Raw genomic sequence first — 19431 nt, 5'->3', positions numbered from 1 at the left:
CCTCAGAAGAAATTCCAGCTGACTGTCCTCGCTACGTGGGAACAGCCAGGACCTCAGGGCGGGAGCGCAGATTTTTCAGTTAATTAAAGAAGCCGCGTACAGGCGGTGTCTCGGTGGGGAGTCCCCTCTGCGGAGCAGGCAGGCTGGGCAGTGCAGCCGGCGAGGCAACAATCCCACATTTAGCCTGCAGGGGGCAGCAGCTCTCTAGCAATAACTGCACTGCGTACTAACAAAATACTGCAGGAAACATTTAATTGGCTAAGAAATAAGAGTTTATTTAACAAATTTAAAAAGAAAATCAGGCGCATATATTTCCAGGAAGCAATCTCCACCCCTACCTATTTTCACATAGAGGTGCTGCTATTTTTCTATTCACTGTGCTACATATTTAGTAAGCTTTTAACAAATAAACACTTCTGGATTGAGCCATTGGCTGACGGTAACCCAGATTTGCGTGAGGTATGGAAAGTGCAGGGTGAGAATAGGAGGAAGGAGAGGAAGGGGGAACTGGTGCATCCGCATGGAACTGTACCGCTATGGTTTGAATGCTTGTCCGCTCCCAAACTCGTGTTAAGATCGAACTGTCATTATAATAGCATTAAGAGGTGGGACTGTGTAAGGAGTGATGAGGACTCTGCCCTCATCAGTGGGTTAGTGCTGTTAGCACAGGAGTGGGTCCATTATTGCAGGAATGGGTCCTCTCACAGCCTTTGCCTTCCCGCTGTGCGGTGATGAGGCAAGAAGGCCCTCCCAGGGCCCACGCTATGGCTTAGCAGGTAAAGCTGCCACCTGTGGTGCCGGCATCCCCTATGGGTGCCAGTTCAAGTCCCAGCTGCTCCACTTCCGATCCAGCTCTCTGCAATGGCCTGGGAAAGCAGTGGAGGATGGCCCAAGTGCTTGGGCCCCTGCACCCATGTAGGAGACGTGGAATAAGCTCCTGGCTTCAGATCGGTCCAGCTCCAGCTGTTGTGGCTATTTGGGGAGTGGACCAGTAGATGGAGGTTCTCTCTCTCTCTGCCTCTGCTTGTCTGTAACTCTGCTTGTCACATGAATAAATAAATCTTTAAACAAACAGACAGACAGAACGGCCCTCCTTAGATGCCAGCACCTCGGTCTTGGATGTCCCAGCTTCCACAGCCATGAGCCAGTGCATTCCTGTCCTCCACAAGTGACCCAGTGTCAGGTGCAGCAGCACCAACCAGACCAAGATGTGCACTTTCCCTTCCCGGCAAAACACATGCATTGGAAACATTTCCCGAAAGGTCTTTCTCCAGGGGCGAGCCACCATTCATATAATTCTTTGGAAACAAACAAAAACAGGAGCTTGGGTTTGTGAATCTTCCCCCTAGTAGATAAAGTATTCCAGGTTTCTATGTGTTTAAAGCTTTTACATCCAGACAGAGCCCTTTCAAATGCACTGCTGCCCAGGCACCCCAACCCTGCCCCCACCTCGATCCGGCACACTGGCTGAAGCTACCCCTGAGAAGGGGACCTTGGAGCCGAGTGTCACCAAGGAGCCTTGAGCCGGAGCAGGACAGCGTGGCCCGGCCTTGGCGCGTGCACTCTCCCAGGCAGCAGGCACTGCTCTTGCTGCAGGCTCCCCTGGGTGCCTGCTCCTTCCCCTGGGCCCTCCCTGCTGCCACCACCTGTCTATCTCTCAGAACGTCCTGCTTTTCCAAGCGGCGGAGAGTTAGCACCTCAAATGCCACCAGTGTCCCGGAGTGCCCTGGTCCCCAGTGGATCCCTCTTCTGTGAGCCCAGCAGACCCTGGCTTGTCACTGGTCCATCTGCTGGGGTCCGTGGCCTCACCGCTTCAGCAGGGTAAGGCTCGGAGGGACAGGAGGCAGCAAAGCCTCCAAGGAGGGCGCCATCTGCTAGGTCACGCCCAGCAGTGGCCAGAGTGGAGAACGCAGGAGCCAGGGCCGCCTTCTTCCCTCTGAGCTTGTGACTTGTCTTCCAGGCGAGAGACCCCAGTATCCCTGCTGGCCCCAGGGCTCCAGGTGAGTCATCCCACGGCCAGGGCCCAACTCCAGGGAAGGGAGACTGTGGCGAGCCTTGGGGTGTGTGTGTGTGTGCGCCATGAGCCCGAGGCTGCTGCCCCAAGGTCTTCCCCCTACCCTAGCATGTGGTATAAGGGAAGCCCTTGGCTGGGGTGGGGGGAGAGGAGGAATGTCTTTGTGAGGTTAGAGGTCAGAAGCAAAAGGGGAGGGCGTGTCCCAGAAGGTGTGTAGGACCCTCCCTGGGTAAGGGATGCCTTGACCCGTGAGGACCAGGGACCAGGAGGAGCCACAGAGAGCGGCAGGCCCTGCCTGTCGCTGGGATGGACAAACCCAAACCCTGGCCAGCGATATCACTCCACTCCCCCTGCTTGGGCCTGCAAGGGTCCAGTGGAGAAGCCAGGGTAGTGAGCAAGGGTGAGGCTGGCCCCAGGCCAGAGTGGAGAGAAGCCAGGTGGAGCCGGGCCTCCCTCCCTGGGCCACCCCTTCCCCTTCCCCTTCCCCCGAGGCAGGAGAAGAGCCCCAGTCACTTGCCGCCACCACGGGGCACTGAGGGGGCTCCGGGCTGGGTGGCCATGATGTGGTAGATGGATTCCCGGAAGCGCTGGTCCCGGCTGAGCCGCTTGGCCACCTCCTTTAGCTCCTCTATGTTGTTGGCTTCTAGCTGGGACGTCATGAAGGACTGGGACGGCTTCACTGGGGAGACAGGGCCGGGCCAGCCACGTGATGGCCCTCCTTCTGCCCAGGCTGGCCCCGTCCCCACCCCGCCTAGGGGCAGCTGGGCTTCTCCCAGCCTCTCCTTGTCGCACAGGCCTCTGGTCTCTGGGATGCCCCCCTGTCTGCCCAAGGCTGCTTGAGTCAAGTTCACGGCCATGCTCTCCAGCCTTGGAGCTGGGCCTGCTCCTCTCGCTCACCACCTGCCCTCTCCCTGCCTGGTCCCCTTGCCCTCTTCCTGCCTGGTCACCACCAGGCTGGACGGCCCCGCCCCACCAGGCCACCCAGACGGCCGCACTCACTGTCGTTCCAGGACGTGCTGGAGCGGCGCCGGTGGAAGCGGCAGCTCTTGATGCGGCGCGTGGCCGCCTTGTGGATGTACACGGAGTTCTTCATGATGACGGGCATCTTGGCCTCCAGCTCTGCGTTCCGGATGCACTCCTCAAAGAACCCTGCGGGCGAGGCCGGGGAGGCGCGAGTGCCGCCACCTCCTTCGCTCGCTCTCCGCCCATCCCTCCCCTCCCAGAAACCCTGGTGGGGTTGACCCCACCCCTCGAGAGACCAGAGCCACCTGCTGAAGGGGCCCCCTTTGCTCCTTCAGCCATCTCGGGGGGGCCGGGTCTGCCGAGGCCAGAGCTCTGAGCCTTTGCAGGCTACCCCCTCCCACGACCCCGACCACCAGCGAAAAGGAAGCAGTGCCAAATGCCCGTAGGCAGGGTCTGCGGGAGACATCCCATCAAGACCCATGGATGCCGCCTGCATCCCCGGGCCCAGCGTGGAGCTCTGGGCCTCGGCTCCAGCCGGAGCGGAGCTGCCGGGCTGGGGCGTCTCCAGGGCCAGTCCAGGAGGGCGGGGCTTACTCTTCAGATGGCTCACGTCTGCCCGCATCCTCTCCTCCTTCTCCTTGTTCCGCACCTTGGAGTTGAGCCCCTGTTCCAGGCTCCGCAAGGCGCCCTCCGCCTCCCGCAGGCGCTTCTCCAGGTCCATACGGACCTTCACCTCCGCCTGAGTGCACAGCGAGGCAACGGGGAGGGTTGGGTCCCTGGAAGCCTCCCTCGATCACCCCTGGCTCAGTGGGGTTGGATGGAAGTTACTAGAACCATCCTCTGTGTCTGAGCCCTGAACCGGCAGCACTGGGCAGCAGATTGACTGGCTGGCTGTCCCCCACCCCCACCCCGTGGCTCCATCTCCTGGATCTGAGCCTCCGGCCAGGTGAGCCCAGGTGGTTCGGGCAGCCCACCTGTGAGGTGCAAGTCCCCGGGGAGGGCAGGGCCCTGCACGCACCCTCAGCTCCTGCTCTGCCTGCTGCTTCTCGGCCGTGAGCTCCTGCAGTGAGTTCTGCAGCGCCTGGGACTGGCTCGAGTAGAACTCCCGCTCCTCCTCCAGGGCCCGCGAGCGCGCCTCGTTCTCCTTCATCCTGCGGGGGCGGACCAGGCGCTGACCGGAAGCTCACTCCCCGCAGCGGGAGGCCGACGGGAGGGCGGCCCCTCCCAGACAACCGGCTGCCGAGCCACCCCGAGGCCTTTCTGGGCTGTCACCCAGGTGAGGGGAGGGATGGCAGGGCCCGTGATCGGGAGCCCTCGGGGTAGCCTGAGGGCCCAGGCCTTGCCATCTCGGACCTCAGAAAAGCTCTCTGGGGCTGTTCCCTCCTAGGCACCAGGGGCTGGGAGACCCCGCCCCGCCTGCCAGGGTAACGAAGTGACCCGTGTGGACAGTGAGAACCCGAGCGCAGAGGGCCGCTCCCGGCCCCGGAGCTGGCCGCGGCCCGGGGCTGCGGGCTCCTCACCGCTTCTCGGCCAGGAGCTTCTCCTCCCAGAGCTGCCGCATCTTCTCCTCGATCTGCCGCAGGTTGTTCTGAAGCCCCGCGCTGGGCGGCGGCGGCTGGTTCTCGGTCTCCTCCAGCATCTCCAGCGTCTTCTTCTTCTCTATGGACAGCTCCTGCACGGAGGACGGAGAAGGGCAGGAGAAGGAGCGCGAGTGAGAGTCTCCGACCCCCGCACGCCGCGGCTGCCCCCACCTTCCTCCCGCGCCCTGCTTCCTGGGAGGGGCCGTCTCCTCTCCATCTCCCTGATGGGCACCTAAAATGTTTCCTCCTCCTGAGGTACAAGGTCAAGGGCTTCCTCACCAGGAGACACGGCTCCTCCTCCATCACAAGTGTCAGGGAGGTCACTCTTCACTCTTGTGTCCAGCTTCCGGCAAGATGGCACTGCTACGTTCTCATAGTGTTGTTGTTTTTTTTTTTAATTGTGTGTGTTTTAGATTTATTTATTTATTTGAAAGGCAGAGTTACAGAGAGAAAGGGAGAAACAGAGATATTCCATCAGCTGGTTCATTCCTCAAATGGCCGCAACAGCCAGACCAAACTGAAGCCAGGAGCCAGGAGCTTCTTCTGGGTCTCCCATGCAGGTGCAAGGGCCCAAGGACTTGGGCCAACTTCTGCTGCTTTCCCAGGTGCATTAGTAGGGAGCTGAATTGGAAGAGGAGCAGCTGGGACTTGAACCGGCGCCCATATGGGATGCTGGCGCTGCTGCAGGCGGCAGCTTTACAGGCTGTGCCACAGAGCCGGCCCCAGTCTCAGATGGCTTGAGTGTCTGCCAAGGTTTCACGTGTTGAAATCGAATCCCCGCTCCTCATTGTCATAAGGTATTAATAGGATGGGTCCTGTATGGGAGTGCCTGGGTTCAATCCCTGGCTCTGGCTCTACCTCCAGCTTCCTACCAGTGTAGACCCTGGAGGCAGCAGTTACAGCTCAAGTAGTTGGGTTCCTGCCACCCACGTGGGAGATCTGGGTTGAGTTCCTTGCTTCAGCCAGCCCAGCCTTGACTGTTGCAGTCATTTGAGGAGTAGGCCAATGAATGGAGGTTCTCTCTCTCTCTCTCCGTCTCTCAAATAAACAATTAATAAATATATTTTTAAAACGACAAGACTGGCACTGTGGAGAAAAAGAACCTACATAGTAGGTTAAGCCTCTGCCTGTGGCACCGGCATCCCATATGGGCACTGGTTCAAGTCCTGGCTGCTCCTCTTCTGATTCGGCTCTGTGCTATGGCCTGGGAAAGCAGTGGAAGATGGCCCAAGTACTTGGGCTCCTGTATCCATATGGGAGACCTAGAAGAAGCTCCTGGTTCCTGGCTTCGGATTCGTTCAGCTCCAGCCATTGCAGCCATTTGAGGAGTGAACCAGCGGATGGAAGATCTGTCTCTCCTTCTCTCTGTAACTCTGACTCTCAAATACATAAATAAATACTTTAAAAAAAAGAGGGTGGAGGGGCAGATGTTGTGGTGCAGTGGGTTAAGCTGCCTCTGGGGATGCATGCGTCCCCTATAGGAGTGCTGGTTCAAATCCCAGCTGCTCCACTTTCCATCCAGCTCCCTGCTAATGAAGCTTGGAAGGCAGCAGATGATGGCTCAAGTGCGTGGGCCTCTGCCACCCATGTGGGAGACCTGGATGGAGTTCTGAGCTCTTGGTTTCAGCTGTTGCAGATACTTGGAAGATTTTTCTGTTCTCTTTCTCTCTCTCTGTCTCTGTGTCTGTCTCTCTGTCACTTTGCTTTCCAAGTAGTTGAAAATAAATAATCTTACATTTAAGAAAATCAATAAAGTGGAAACTTAACTTGTGATGCTTAGAAGTGGGGCCTTTGGGATTAGATGGAGTGGTTAGGGTGGCACCCCCATGACCGAATCCTGGGGCTTTGTAAGAAGAGGGAGAGAGCAGACAGACACACATACGCATGTGTGCTCCCTGTTGCTTGCCATGCAATGCCTGGCACCACCTGGGGACTAAGCCGGCACCAAGGCCACCACTAGATGCAGCCCCAAGACCTTGCACCTCCACAATCATGAGCCACAGTAAACCTCTCTTCTTTATAATGTTTCCCAGCCTCAGTTGTTTTGTTGGAGTCACCAGAAAGTGGACTAATGTGGCCTCCTCCTAGGTCCCAAAGGCAGCGTGACTTTCTGAGGTCCTTGTTCCCCCAAGAGGGAGCCAGGTGTTTGTGAAGCCACCCAACAGGTGGCAGCCCCAGGCAGATTCTTGGGGACCACCTCCTATGACGTGAAGATAAGCACACAGAGGCACCCCACACAATGCTCCCATCAATCAAGCAAGGCTGGAAAGCTGCTTAGTCTTCAAGGCAATGGATGGGTTCAGTAACATGCACAGGTCACGTACCACGCCCCGGGCACTCTCCAGGTGCTGGGCTTAGAGAGAGCATCCAGATACAGTCTAGTCAAGTTCACCGACTGAACAACACAACCTAGACTGTGAAGTCTCACAACAGATGTACAAAATGCTGTGGCAGCCCTGAGCTCAGAGCAAACACCTGCACCCAACAACCAGAGAAGCTCGACGAAGGAGATATTTGAGCGGCCCTTAGAAGGATGAATAGGAGTTCTCCAGGCAGAGACGAGGTGGAAAGGATCTGATGCATAAAGCCACAGTATGAGCAAGGCTAGGGAGGCCGAAAGCGCTTGGCTTCCTCACGGCATGAGTTCTGTGGCTGGAGCAGGGTAGCATCGCTGCACAGGGAGAGGAGGGGGAGTGGGGCGGTAGGGGCAGAGCTGGGGCTGCGGTTTACACTTTGTCCTTGACACACGCCACCTCCTCTGCCCCTCCTGGTTTCTGGGGTATCAGAGGCAGGTGACCTGGCAGCTGATTTCCCATCATGCTCCATTTCACTCAACAGCAGCTAAAGTAAATGAGCCACAAGAAGGAAGCAGGTGGCTCCACAGCCTACCCTAACCAGTCCTCTGTCAGGTGTGCAAATATCAGCCCCGAAGAAGGTGGATTTCCTGAGGTCACGGTCACGGTGAGGGCAAGCTGAGATTTGCCCCCAGGGTCTGAGATCAACCAGTGCCTACTGGCTGGGATTCCCATGATCGATCGATTGATGGCAGAGGAGACAGCCTTTCGCTCAGCACCCCTTGGTGTCATCTGCCTTGCAGATAACCCTTGGGGAAGCACCGTTAGAAAACCAGCGGCACGCGGCCCAACCAAGCAGCCACACAGGCCTGGCGGCCGCTCTCACCTCCAGTGTGTGTTGCAAGGACTCCGTGAGCTGCCTCAGTTCCTTCTTCTCCTGCTCCACACCTTTGAGGCATCTTGCAGTCAGTTCTAGCTCCCTGTGGGGCAGAGGGCTGGGTAAAGCTGTGCCCACCTCCCTCCAACCTCCTCTGCTTCCATGTCTCCTCCCAACATGGCCCACAAGTGTCCTTGGATGGCCAGCCCCAACAACAGAAATGAGGAAGCCCCAGCCAGGTGGGGTTGGAGTCACTTGCTCCAGGTGTGCATACACCTGTCAGTGTGATAAACCTGAGGCTACTCCCTAGGCAGAGAGAGGCATTTGAGAACAAAGCGGGTCCCGGCCGCAGCCCCAAGTTCCCTGGACAGCACATGTAATATTCAGACACATTCTGACATTGGACATGGCCAAGGCCCCTCTCTTGGCTAACAAACCCCATGTTGCCTTCCTAACAAGCCTTGGTTATCTCAGCTTCTCACGCCAGTTTCCCGCCTTCTGCTTGGAAGGTTTTTCCTTTTCTTACCCAATTTTCCAAAGCCCTTTCAACTTTCCAGGCCCAGCTCAATCTAACATCTATTTATGGGCAGAGGGTCATGCACAAATCTTAATCCCTGCACCAGGGAGGAGCTGCACTGTGCCTTCGAGCACCTGTTACATAGTGTTGCACTGACATTTCCCGAGACAGCCTGGTTTCCCCAACCAGACCATGTGATCCTCAGGGGATTTATCATCTATTTCAGGGTCTGGCACGATTCTGAGAGCTATTTATGTAGGAAGATCCTCTGTGCTTTTCCCTCTCCAAAATACATGTCTAATTGACTCCCTTTTATGAGGCTGTTGCAAGAAAAATTTTCATCATTGATTGATGAAAAATAGTGATGATGATGATGATGGTGATGGTTTTAATGACATTGATGTGGTAATAGTAATGATGGTATGGTGATGATGGTGATGGTGATGATAGTGGTGATGGTGGTGATGGCAGTGATGGTGATGGTGATTATGGTGGTGATGGTGATGGTGGTGATGGTGGTGATGGCGGTGATGGCGGTGATGGTGGTGATGGTGATGATGGTGGTGATGGTGATGATGGTGGTGATGGTGATGAATGTGATGATGGTGGTGATGATGATGGTGGTGATGGCGGTGATGGTGATGATGGTGGTAATGGTGATGATGGTGGTGATAGTGATGTGGTGATGGTGATGAATGTGATGATGGTGGTGGTGATGATGGTGGTGATGATGATGGTGATGATGGTGATGCTGGTGGTGATGGTAATGATGGTGGTATGGTGATGGTGATGATGGTGGTGATGGTGATGATGGTGGTGATGGTGATGACCATCAATACCACCTAACGCAATATTCATTGAATTCCTGGGTAGACTGCCTCAGAATCACCTGGGATGCATTTTTAAAAATATTGATTACTGGGCACCATCTTCAAGAGGTTCAAATTCAGTAGATGATTATAACAGGTAGCCCCAAGGGGACTTCAAAAGTTCATGGAAAGTGCTTGTTATAGAGAAATGGAAAAAACATCTTTTAATTCCATTTTCCAAGAACTTTTTGAAGTACAGTTGCAGGCTTGCAAATGACAAGGTGTGAAAGACTGTGCAAGAAAAACAGAGAAGTAGGGGTTGGCTTGGCGAACGGCACCCCTGCGCCAGCCTGCTCCCATCTGGCCCCAGGAAGGTGCGAGGGGTTTGTCGCTCAGAGGGAAGGATGTCTGCACTCCCCCACGCCACAAGCTCTAGGGGGCAGTAATGACCCATTTGTTGGGGAGGGAGCCTATCCCTTCTTCTGGGCACCCCAAAAGCCCAAGCACTGGAAAGATAGACCCAATCTGGTGGTAACTCCTGGGTGGAAGCCTCTCCCGACTGGGGGCTCCAGGTGCCCTAACTCGGACACACCTCTCCCTGCACCCCTCCCAGGCACCACTGGCACCTCTTGATCTGCTCCTGTTCCATCCGCAGCTCCTGCACCACCTCCTCAAACTGCTGCTTCTCAGCCTCCAGCACCTGGTTCAGGCGCTCCAGCTCCTGCAGAGAACCAGAGAGGAAGAGTCACGGGCAGCCATGGCCCTGAGATCAGGACCCCCGGGACCCTCTGCACTCGATCACCATCTGGGGCACTGGCTGGCCCACACTGGCCATGAAGTCCTGAGGAGCCCAGGCACCACGCACAGACACAGTCTTCACAAACCCGAAGTCTGCAGTGAACTTGGCTGGCATAAAGGGCATGCAGCATGCTGAAGGCAGGACTTAGAAATGCTCCCCATGGTGTTTCCTGTGGCTGGATATGATTGCAATGCCAGATGTCTACTCTACTGCGGGCTCCGGTCTAACATCCTAGCAGCTAAGGCGGACTGGCTGGCCCTGCAGCCTACAGAAGAAAAAGAGGACAACCTGTATTTCCATGAAGCATCCCTCTGTTAGAAGTGGCAGACAAAAGGGGCCGGCGCTGTGGCTCAGCGGGTTAATGCCCTGGCCTGAAGTGCTGGCATCCCATATGGATGCCGGTTCTAGTCCCAGCTGCTTCTCTTCTGATCCAGCTCTCTGCTGTGGCCTGGGATAGCAGTAGAAGATGGCCCAAGTCCTTGGGCCCCTGTACCCGCATGGGAGACCTGGAAGAAGCTCTTGGCTCCTGGCTTTGGATCAGTGCAGCTCCGGCCTTTGCGGCCAATTGGGGAGTGAACCATTGGATGGAAGACTTCTCTCTCTGCCTCTCCTCTCTCTGTGTGTAATTCTGACTTTCAAATAAAAAATAAATAAATCCTAAAAAAAAAAAAAAAAAGAAGTGTCAGACAGAAACCATTCCCAACCTAGAAGTCGGAGAATAATGACTTTTTTCCCCAAGGCCTCTGGCAGGCAATGAGTGTGAGTGGTTGTACTTTTCCTCCGTTCAGTCCTAAGAGTGGGGAAGGGCCAGAAAGCCCAGGACAGGCCCCACGGCGCAAGCCCAGTGTTACCCAGCTGGGCTGTGCCCTTTTTTTTCTGGGCTTTGATAGGAGGTCCACTTCCTGGGAGGTTTGGCTTAAAGCATTTTTAGGACAACAGCTTTGTTTCTCCACATTTCACATGGGGAGGGGGGCACTGTTCCTACATCTGCTTTCTCACTTTGAGCTCCAAAATGCACTTTCATTCTCAGGGGGGCCTTTGTGCCCAAGTATAATGGAGACCAGCCAGGGAGCAGGGCTGCCATTGGCACGAGATGCAGAGGAGGCATAAAAAACGAAGGAGAGGAGAGTCTGATTTGAACCCCTTGCCCCTGACCTCCGCCCCTAAACTTCTTGCCCTAACAGCCACCATTCCCTTCCCTTCTGACCATTATTAGCATTTTGGGCATGGCTCATGCAGTATGAACTGGTCTCAGTTTGCCAAATGTGGTCATCACCAAAGATGCTCACTGGCATTTTGGAAATACCATACACAGATTTCGAATCCTTTTGTGCCAAGAAAAAAATACCTCATCTTTTCATTCCATTTTCCACAAACTTTCTGAAGTGTGTTCATAGCCGGAGGCTGTAGCTGGACGCACTGCATGGCCACCGTGCACCTGCTAATGTTGGGTGGGCCAGGGGACTGTCTGAGGCCAGTGGAATGTAAGCAGACGTGTAGTAGTCCCACTAGATGCCTTTAGAAGACAGTGAGTGGGACTGGTGCTGTGGTGTAGTGGGTAAAGCTGCCACCTGTGATGCCAGCATCCCCTATGGGCATGAGTTCAAGCCCCAGCTACTCCACTTCCACTCCAGGTCTCTGCAAATGCACCTGGGAAAGCAGCAAAAGATGGTCCAAGTCCTTGGGCCCCTGCACCCATGTGGGAGATCTGGAAGAAGCTCCTGGCTCCTGGCTCCAGATCGGCTTGGGCCACCGAATAGTGGAAGATCCAGGAGGGTGGCATTCTCGTATCTTTTCCCCACACCCTGCCCTCTGCATCTCTGCCCCTGTGTGCTCTGATGTCCTTGATAATACGCTGAGACGTGCATTTCCCTGAGGGCTATAAGCCACCCTGGCAAATTAATCACACCCAAGGAGGGGGTCAGGGATGCCCAAGTTTTGGCAGAATGTCTCAACACCCAGACCTGCTGCTGGGAGGTGGGGTGGCCTTGTAGAGCAGAGTCTGTGACCGTAACAAGTGCATCTCCCATTCCTTTTTGCACATTTGCACTAACAAAAGCTAGCCACCTCCTACCTGTGTCTTATGATGTATCCTGTGGCTGGTCTGGGGACGTAAGAGTTTGCCTAGAAATTTCAGGATGCACTGTCTTCCCTGAGCCCCCATGACTACCCTTTCTCCTTTAAGAGAAGTGTGAACAGGAGAGAGCATGTTTGGGACCTGGAGGCCCCTCTAACAAAGGTATTGTCTGCCTCCATCACCTCTCTTCTCTGTGTGTGGCCTGTCCAGCGTCCAGGTCAGCCTGGTCCTAGCTCAGTTCTGGTACCAAGCCCTCAAGCTGCAGGGCCCAGGTAGACTGTGCCAGAATGGATAGAACGCGGGACCACCCCGCTGCTGTCCTCTGCTGCAGCTTTGCTTGCTTCATGGGTGGGGAAGCCCACGTCACGGGTGTCAAAGGAGGTTGGGAGAGTTTCTCGCTTATGTGAGTCTGGTTCTTCCTGAGTCCTCAGAGTCGCCTTACTCCCCCTGGTGGCCTCTGCCTGCTGTGGCAGAGCTGTTTAGGGGCTTGCAAACCTCCCTAGGCTGGGACCTGGAAAACCACAAAGGCACCTGGTCTCAGAGGCCCCCAGGCTTCTGCTGCTTTTGAAACGAACACCCAGGAGCCAGCTGGAGGACCCCACCCACCTCCTCCGCTGCTGCCCCCCTGGGAAACGCCTACTCCAGTGCCCCAACTTGCAATCATTTCTCTCGGCTTAACAGGACCTTGGGCTATCTTTATGTGGACGAAGGTAGGAAAGAGTTAATGATGAATGTGCCTTCTCTGGCCAGCATTTATGAGGGTACTTCAAATAGTTTGTGGAAAAATGGAATTCAACAATAAGTTTATTTCAGTGCAAAAAATTTTTGGAATCCATGTATAGCTTTTTCATAATATGCATTTTTCATGAACTTTTAAAAGACTCCTCTTATGCATTGATTTAATTATTTGTCACCAAAATAAACTTCTTCAGTTCCATTTTCTACAAATTTTCTCTTCTTTTTATTTATTTCTCTTTCTGTGTTTTTTTTTTTTTTTAAAGAGATTGACTTATTTGAGGTGCTGGCGTCACTGTGTAGCAGGTAAAGCCACTGCCTGTGATTCTAGCATCTCGTGTGGACACAAGTTCATGTCCCAGCTGCTTCGCTTCTGATCCACCTCCCTGTTGATGGTCTGGAAAAAACAGCGAAAGATGGCCCAAATACTTGGGTCCCTACCGCTCATGTGAGACCTGGAAGAAGCTCCTGGCTCCTGGCTTTGGCCTGGTCCAGCCCCATCTGGTGCGGCTATCTGGGGAGTGAACCAGTAGATAAAAGATTCTCTCTCTCTCTCTCTTTCTCTCTCTCTGCCTCTCTCTCTCTGTAACTCTGACTTTCAAAATAAATAAATAAATCTTTTTAAAAATCTTAGCACTACTTAAAAAAAAAAAAAGGTTTACTCATTTGAAAGAATTAGAGAGAGAGAAAGAGAGAGACAGAGACAGAGAGAGAAATCTTCCATCTGCTGGTCACTCTCCAAACAGCAGCAACAGCCAGGGCTGGGCCAGGCTGAAGGCAGGAGCAGGAATTCTATTCAAGTCTCCCACATGGGTTACAGGGGCCCCAGCACCTGCCATCCCCTGCTGCCTTCCCAAGTACATTACCAGGGAGGTGCAGAAGAAGTGGAACAGCCGGGACTCTGAACTCCCACATGGGAAGCCGTGGTCGCAAGCAACAGCTTAATCCACTGCACCACAACGCCAGCCCCTTAAAGTCCCCTTCTGTGTGTTTCACGATGCCAGCAGGTCTCTACAAAGCCCCTAAGTACAAGAAAGGGAAGCCAGTCCACCTGGAAGCAATCAGATGGCCTCTCTTCTCCCCTCTCTCCCTCCAGCCAGGCGCATTCACAAAGGTGCATTTTCTGCCCAAGTCAGCAGCTGCGTGACGCCTGTTGCATGAAAGAGGCAGAGGAACAAGTGCCGGTGACTCAGAGCCCTCCATGGTCAAAGGCACTTGAAAGGCAATTCTGCCTTCATCAGACGCTTGCGCTCCCTGCGTGGTTTTCCTGCCAAGAGACTGCCCGAACTCTGCGTGAAAGGCTCTTGGGAAATTCTCTTAAGACAGCCCATTTCACTCTGAACAGCTGGTTACAAAACTGCCAGAGCAAGCACTTGGTGGGGGGTTAAGATGCCGCCTGGGACGCCTGCATCCCATTTCAGAGCGCCTGGTCCTCGGCCAGCTTTTCCACGTCAAATTCCAGCTTCCTGCTAACGTGCACCGGGGAGGCGGCGGGTGATGGCTCCCTCCGTCGCATCCCTGCCATCCACACGCGCGATTCCGATAGAGTTCTAGGCGCCTGGCTTTAGCCTGGGCCAGCCTTGATGGTGTGGAGAATTTGGAGAGCGAACCAGTGGATAGAAGATCTCGCTCTCTCTGTCTATCTGCCTTTCAAATAAAAATAAATAACAACAACAATGGAAGTCCCCCTTACAGGCTCAACGCCCTGCCAGGCTCAGCGCTGTCAGTCTCCGAAAGCCGTAAGTACAAACGCAGGGATGGGACGGAAGAGTGGGGTGAAGCTTGTGGGGCTCCCATCAGAGGGAGCAGCCCTCCCTTCCCAAGCCCGCTAAGACATCTCTGTCCTTTACTCAAACTTTCTCTCCCTTCAGCAGCTGCCTCTCGCCCCGGGCCTTTCTCTCAGTCTCGGCCACAACTTTCTGTGTAGCCCCCTCCTCAGCTGTGAAGCCTGTGCCACCCCCTCCCCCTGTCTGCAAAAGCAGAGCCAGAAAACAGCTCCTAGCCAGAGGGAAGACTGGCAAAGCCAAGACAGCAGCCCACACCTGGCCACTTCTCTCTCTCTCTATATATATATACATATATTTTATATATATATACATATATATATATTTGAGAGGCAGAGTCACAGACAGAGAGAGGCAGAGACAGAGAGAGAGCTTGTCCATCTGTTGGTTCACTCCCCAAGTGGCTGCAACAGCTGGAGTTGGGTCGATCTGAAGCCAGGAGCCAGGAGCTTGTTTAAGGTCTCCACGTGGGTGCAGGGGCCCAAGCACTTGGGCCATCCTCTACTGCTTTCCCAGGCCATCATTAGTCAGGGAGCAGGATCGGAAGTGGAGTGCCTGGAACCCAAACTGGCGCCCACACAGGATGCTGGCGCTGCAGGCGGAAGCTGAACCTATCACAGCCGCAACGCCAGCCCCTCTTCACATGCATTGCCTCATTTAATCCTTGCAACAACTTCAAGTACGGCCTCACTTTGCAGATGGGAAAACCACCGGTGTGTCAAGGGCAAGTCACTTGTTCAGGTCACATAGCCAGGAACGATGAAGGAGGGACTCAACACACAGACGGTGAGAGATAAACCAGGATGGAAAGCCCTGGGCACCGCTGGTGGGAGTGTCAACTGGTACAAGTATTCCGGAAAGCAATTCGGCAACTGGATCAGGCATCTGGAAAGTTCTTACTGAGTGAGGCGGGCCTTGGGGCAGCAGCTAAGTCGCTGTTTGAGACGCAAGCATCCCACGTTAGAGTGTCTGGTGCGAGTCCCTTCCAATTCAGCTTCCCGCTAATGTGCATCCTGGGATCCAGCAGATGGCGGATGGCTCCAGTGCTTGGGCCCCTGCCACCCATGTGGACAAGTCTGGGAGGTAACAACTCCGGGGGTCCCAGCCTTGGGGTGCTCCTCACACATGTGTGAGTTCTACCTTTAGGGGTCCTTTCGGGTTCTCCCAGTGAATATCAGAGAAAAGCCCCTCCCATTCTGGCTGGAGATGTAACCATTTTAAACACACAGGACACTCTGTTCTTAGCAAGCCTGCCATGACCAGAAACTGCTTGACCAGAGACTAGTCTACTTGGAAGAAGGAGGGTGCCCAACGCCAGCCCCCTCAAGCTATCCTGTCCCACCCAAGCCAGGGAGAACACTGACAAGCATTAGTGAAGTTCACAGTCAAGGGGCCAGGCTCAGGAAAAGACCGAGACAAGGGCGGCATCTGGCGCATTTGGTGCAGCCGTTAAAACACAGCTTGAGCCAGCGCCGTGGCTCACTAGGCTAATCCTCCACCTAGCGGCACCGGCACACCGGGTTCTAGTCCTGGTCGGGGCACCGGATTCTGTCCCGGTTGCCCCTCTTCTAGGCCAGCTCTCTGCTGTGGCCAGGGAGTGCAGTGGAGGATGGCCCAAGTGCTTGGGCCCTGCACCCCATGGGAGACCAGGAGAAGTACCTGGCTCCTGCCATCGGATCAGCGCGGTGCGCTAGCCACAGTGGCCACTGGGGAGTGAACCAACGGAAAAGGAAGACCTTTCTCTCTGTCTCTCTCACTGTCCACTCTGCCTGTAAAACAAACAAACAAACAAACAAAACCCACAGCTTGAGACACCCACATCCGATATCTGGGTGCCTGGCTGGAGTCCCAGCTGCACCCTCAATTCCACCTTCCCGCTAATGTGCACCCTGCAGGGAGAGGGTAGGAAAGAGATCACTCAGGTAGTTGTGTTGCTGCCACCCACGTGGGGACCAGGACTGAGTGCCTGCTCCTGGCTCCCACCTGGCCCATCCCTGGCTGTGCTGGGCATTTGGGAAGTGGGACTGCAGATGGAAGATCAGCCTGTCTGTCTGTCTCTATTTCTGTGCTTCTCAAATAAATGAAGTGCGTTTCTGTTTTTTGTTTGTTTGTTTGATTTTGTTTGTTTATTTTAGAGAGATGGAGAAATGTTAAAAGAAACTTCAGGGAGAAAAAAAAAAAGAATACAGGTCAGAAACTTAGATCCAGGGGCCAGCACCATGGCGCAGTAGGTTAATCCTCCGCCTGTGGAGCCAGCATCCCATATGGGCGCTGGTTCAAGACCTGGCTGCTCCACTTCCAACCCAGCTCTCTGCTATGGTCTGGGAAAGCAGTAGAAGATGGCCCATCTGCTGGTTCACTCCCCAGTTGGCCACAATGGCCGGAGCTGAGCTGCGCCGATCGGAAGCCAGGAGCCAGGAGCTTCCTCTGGGTCTCCCACGCAGGTGCAGGGGCCCAAGCACTGAGACCATCTTCTAATGCTTTCCCAGGCCATGGTGGCACAGTGGGATAAGCCACCGCTTGCAACATTGGTATTGGAGTATTGATTTGAGTCCCAGATGTTCTACTTTCAATCCAGCTCCCTGCTAATGCACCGGGGAGGCAGCAGAAAATGGTCCAAGTACTTGGGTCCCTGCCACCCATGTGGGAGATCAGGATGGAGTTCTTCGCTCATGGCTTTGCTTGACATGACCTGGCCATTGTAGGCATTCAGGGATGAACCAGCAGTTGAAAGAACTCTCTCTCTCCCTCTTTCTCCATCTCAATATCACTATCTCTCTCTCTCTGTCTAGTTCTGCCTTTCAAATAAATAATCTTTTTTTAAAAATACACAAAAGTCAGAAAATGTGAGGAAGACAAAAATTAAAAAAAGAACAAGTACAAGCATAGAAAACAGTAATAAATTGGTAGCAATCAACCCAACTATAGTTAAAATAGCCATTTTAAATGTCAATGATCTGGGGCGAGCGCTGTGGCACAGTGGGTAAAGCCACCGCCTGCAGTGCCGGCATCCCATATAGGAGCCAGTTCAAGTCTCTACTTCTGATCCAGCTCTCTGTTGTGGCCTGGGAAAGCAGTGGAAGATGGGCCAAGTGCTTGGGCCCCTTTACCCTCATGGGAGACCTGGAGGAAACTCCTGGATCCTGGCTTTGGATCGGTGTAGCCCCGGCCATTGCGGCCATCTAGGGAGTGAACCAGCAGATGGAAGACTTCTGTCTCTCTGTCTCTGTAACTCTGCCTTTCAAATAAATAATTAAATCTTAAAAAAAATAATTGGGTGGGGATACAAATATTTTTTTAAAAAGTCAATGGTCTAAAAAATACACCAATTAAAAGAGTTTAAAGGGGCCAGTGCTGTGGCGCAGTGGGTTAAAGCCCTGGCCTGAAGCGCCAGCATCCCATATGGGTGCCGGTTCTAGTCCCAGCTTCTCCTCTTCCAATCCAGCTCTCTGCTATGGCCTGGGAAAGCAGTAGAGATGGCCCAAGTCCTTGGGCCCCTGTACCCGCATGGGAGACACAGAAGAAGCTCCTGGCTTCTGACTTCAGATCGGCGCAGCTCTGGCCGTTGTGGCCAATTGGGGAGTGAACCAGCAGATGGAAGACCTCTCTCTCTATCTCTACCTCTCTCTGTAACTCTTTCAAGTAAATAAAATAAATCTAAAAAAAAAAAAAAAAAAGCTTATAGATCCAAAGCCAAGACCAGATCAAAGTGAATCAAAAAAATAAGACCTGTCCCGGTTGCCCCTCTTCCAGGCCAGCTCTCTGCTGTGGCCCGGGAGTGCAGTGGAGGATGGCCCAAGTGCTTGGGCCCTGCACCCCATGGGAGACCAGGAGAAGCACCTGGCTCCTGCCATCGGATCAGCGCGGTGCGCCGGCCGCAGCACGCAGGCCGCGGTGGCCATTGGAGGGTGAAGCAACGGCAAAGGAAGACCTTTCTCTCTGTCTCTCTCTCACTGTCCACTCTGCCTGTCAAAAAAAAAAAAAAAAAAAAAAGACCTAATTATGTGTTGTCTACAAGGGAACCACTTTAAATATAAAGATATTTAGATTAAAAGTAAAGAGGAAAGCAAGATGAGCCACACTGACACTGACGGAAAGAGGAGGTAGCTCTGTGAGTTTCAGAGGAGGCTGACTTTAGGTCAAAGTATGTTATCAGGGATGGAGAGAAGCATTACATTGGGATATAAATTGCATTGCCAAAAAAGGTATTTTCTAAAGATTTATTTTTATTTATTTGAAAGGCAGTTACAGAGGGGAAAAGAGAGAGAGAGAGAGAGAGAGAGAGAGAGAGAGAATGCGCTCTTCCATCCCCTGGTTCACCTTCCAAATGGCCCATGGGGGAGGTGAGAGATGAGGCCACAGTGGGGACCCTGGGTGCCCTGTACCTGAGGAAGGGCGCCCTGGGCGGATGAGTCCAGGACGGCTCGCCCCGTACCCTCTGCCCACGCCTGCAGAGGGCTGGCCCTTCCCTGCTCACAGGGAATGCCAGGGCTGCAGCATCGCAAGGCACACAGGCCTTGCCAGTGCCCCAAACGCTTCCCTGCGCTCTACGGCATTGAGCCGCACGGTAACCCAGGAGCAGGGCGGGAACAAGCTGGGCTTTGCTCACACACCACAGACGGAGAGACTGAGGCCCAGGGAAGTCAACCGCTATGACCAAGTTCACACCACCAGGGACAAGGCGGAAACACTGGCACAGGGGATGAGAGCCAGGGAGCAATTTTCTGCCCTCTGCCTACCCAGCAAGGCCTCCACTCCAGGCACCAGCTGGGCTGCAGCCTCACTCGTATTCTGTACCAAAAAAAAAAAAAAAAAAAAGAAAAGAGAAAGCTCACAACTGACGGCTTCCTCCTTCCACGGGCTGCGGCATTAAGTGAGGCCTGTGCGTAGTGGGTGTCCGCTGTCCTAATTTCCTGGCTAAAGACCTAGATAAAGTGTCTAAATTTTCCTCCAGCCGAACAGCTGCCCCAGATTTGGCCTCT

General features: G+C 54.1%; 1 protein-coding gene across 1 annotated transcript in view; it reads right to left on the bottom strand.

Moving 5' to 3' along the window:
* Window positions 1-254: 254 nt before the first annotated feature.
* PLEKHD1 (pleckstrin homology and coiled-coil domain containing D1) overlaps window positions 255-19431 on the bottom strand; it is a 36772-nt gene continuing 17595 nt past the window's right edge. Inside the window, exons 7-13 of the mRNA XM_008248580.5 lie at window positions 9681-9775; window positions 7738-7831; window positions 4498-4649; window positions 3996-4128; window positions 3572-3716; window positions 3014-3163; window positions 255-2693 (exon numbers count right to left, since the gene is read on the bottom strand). Coding sequence (XP_008246802.5) covers window positions 2524-2693; window positions 3014-3163; window positions 3572-3716; window positions 3996-4128; window positions 4498-4649; window positions 7738-7831; window positions 9681-9775 — 939 coding nt within the window. The 3' untranslated portion in view covers window positions 255-2523. The remainder of the gene's footprint in view (window positions 2694-3013; window positions 3164-3571; window positions 3717-3995; window positions 4129-4497; window positions 4650-7737; window positions 7832-9680; window positions 9776-19431) is intronic.

Source organism: Oryctolagus cuniculus, chromosome 20, assembly GCF_051225735.1.
Source record: "Oryctolagus cuniculus isolate XC-2025 breed Fujian yellow rabbit chromosome 20, ASM5122573v1, whole genome shotgun sequence".
Taxonomy (NCBI): domain Eukaryota; kingdom Metazoa; phylum Chordata; class Mammalia; order Lagomorpha; family Leporidae; genus Oryctolagus; species Oryctolagus cuniculus.
The sequence above is the reverse complement of the archived record's forward strand: the minus strand, read 5'-3'. Positions and strand labels throughout refer to the sequence as shown.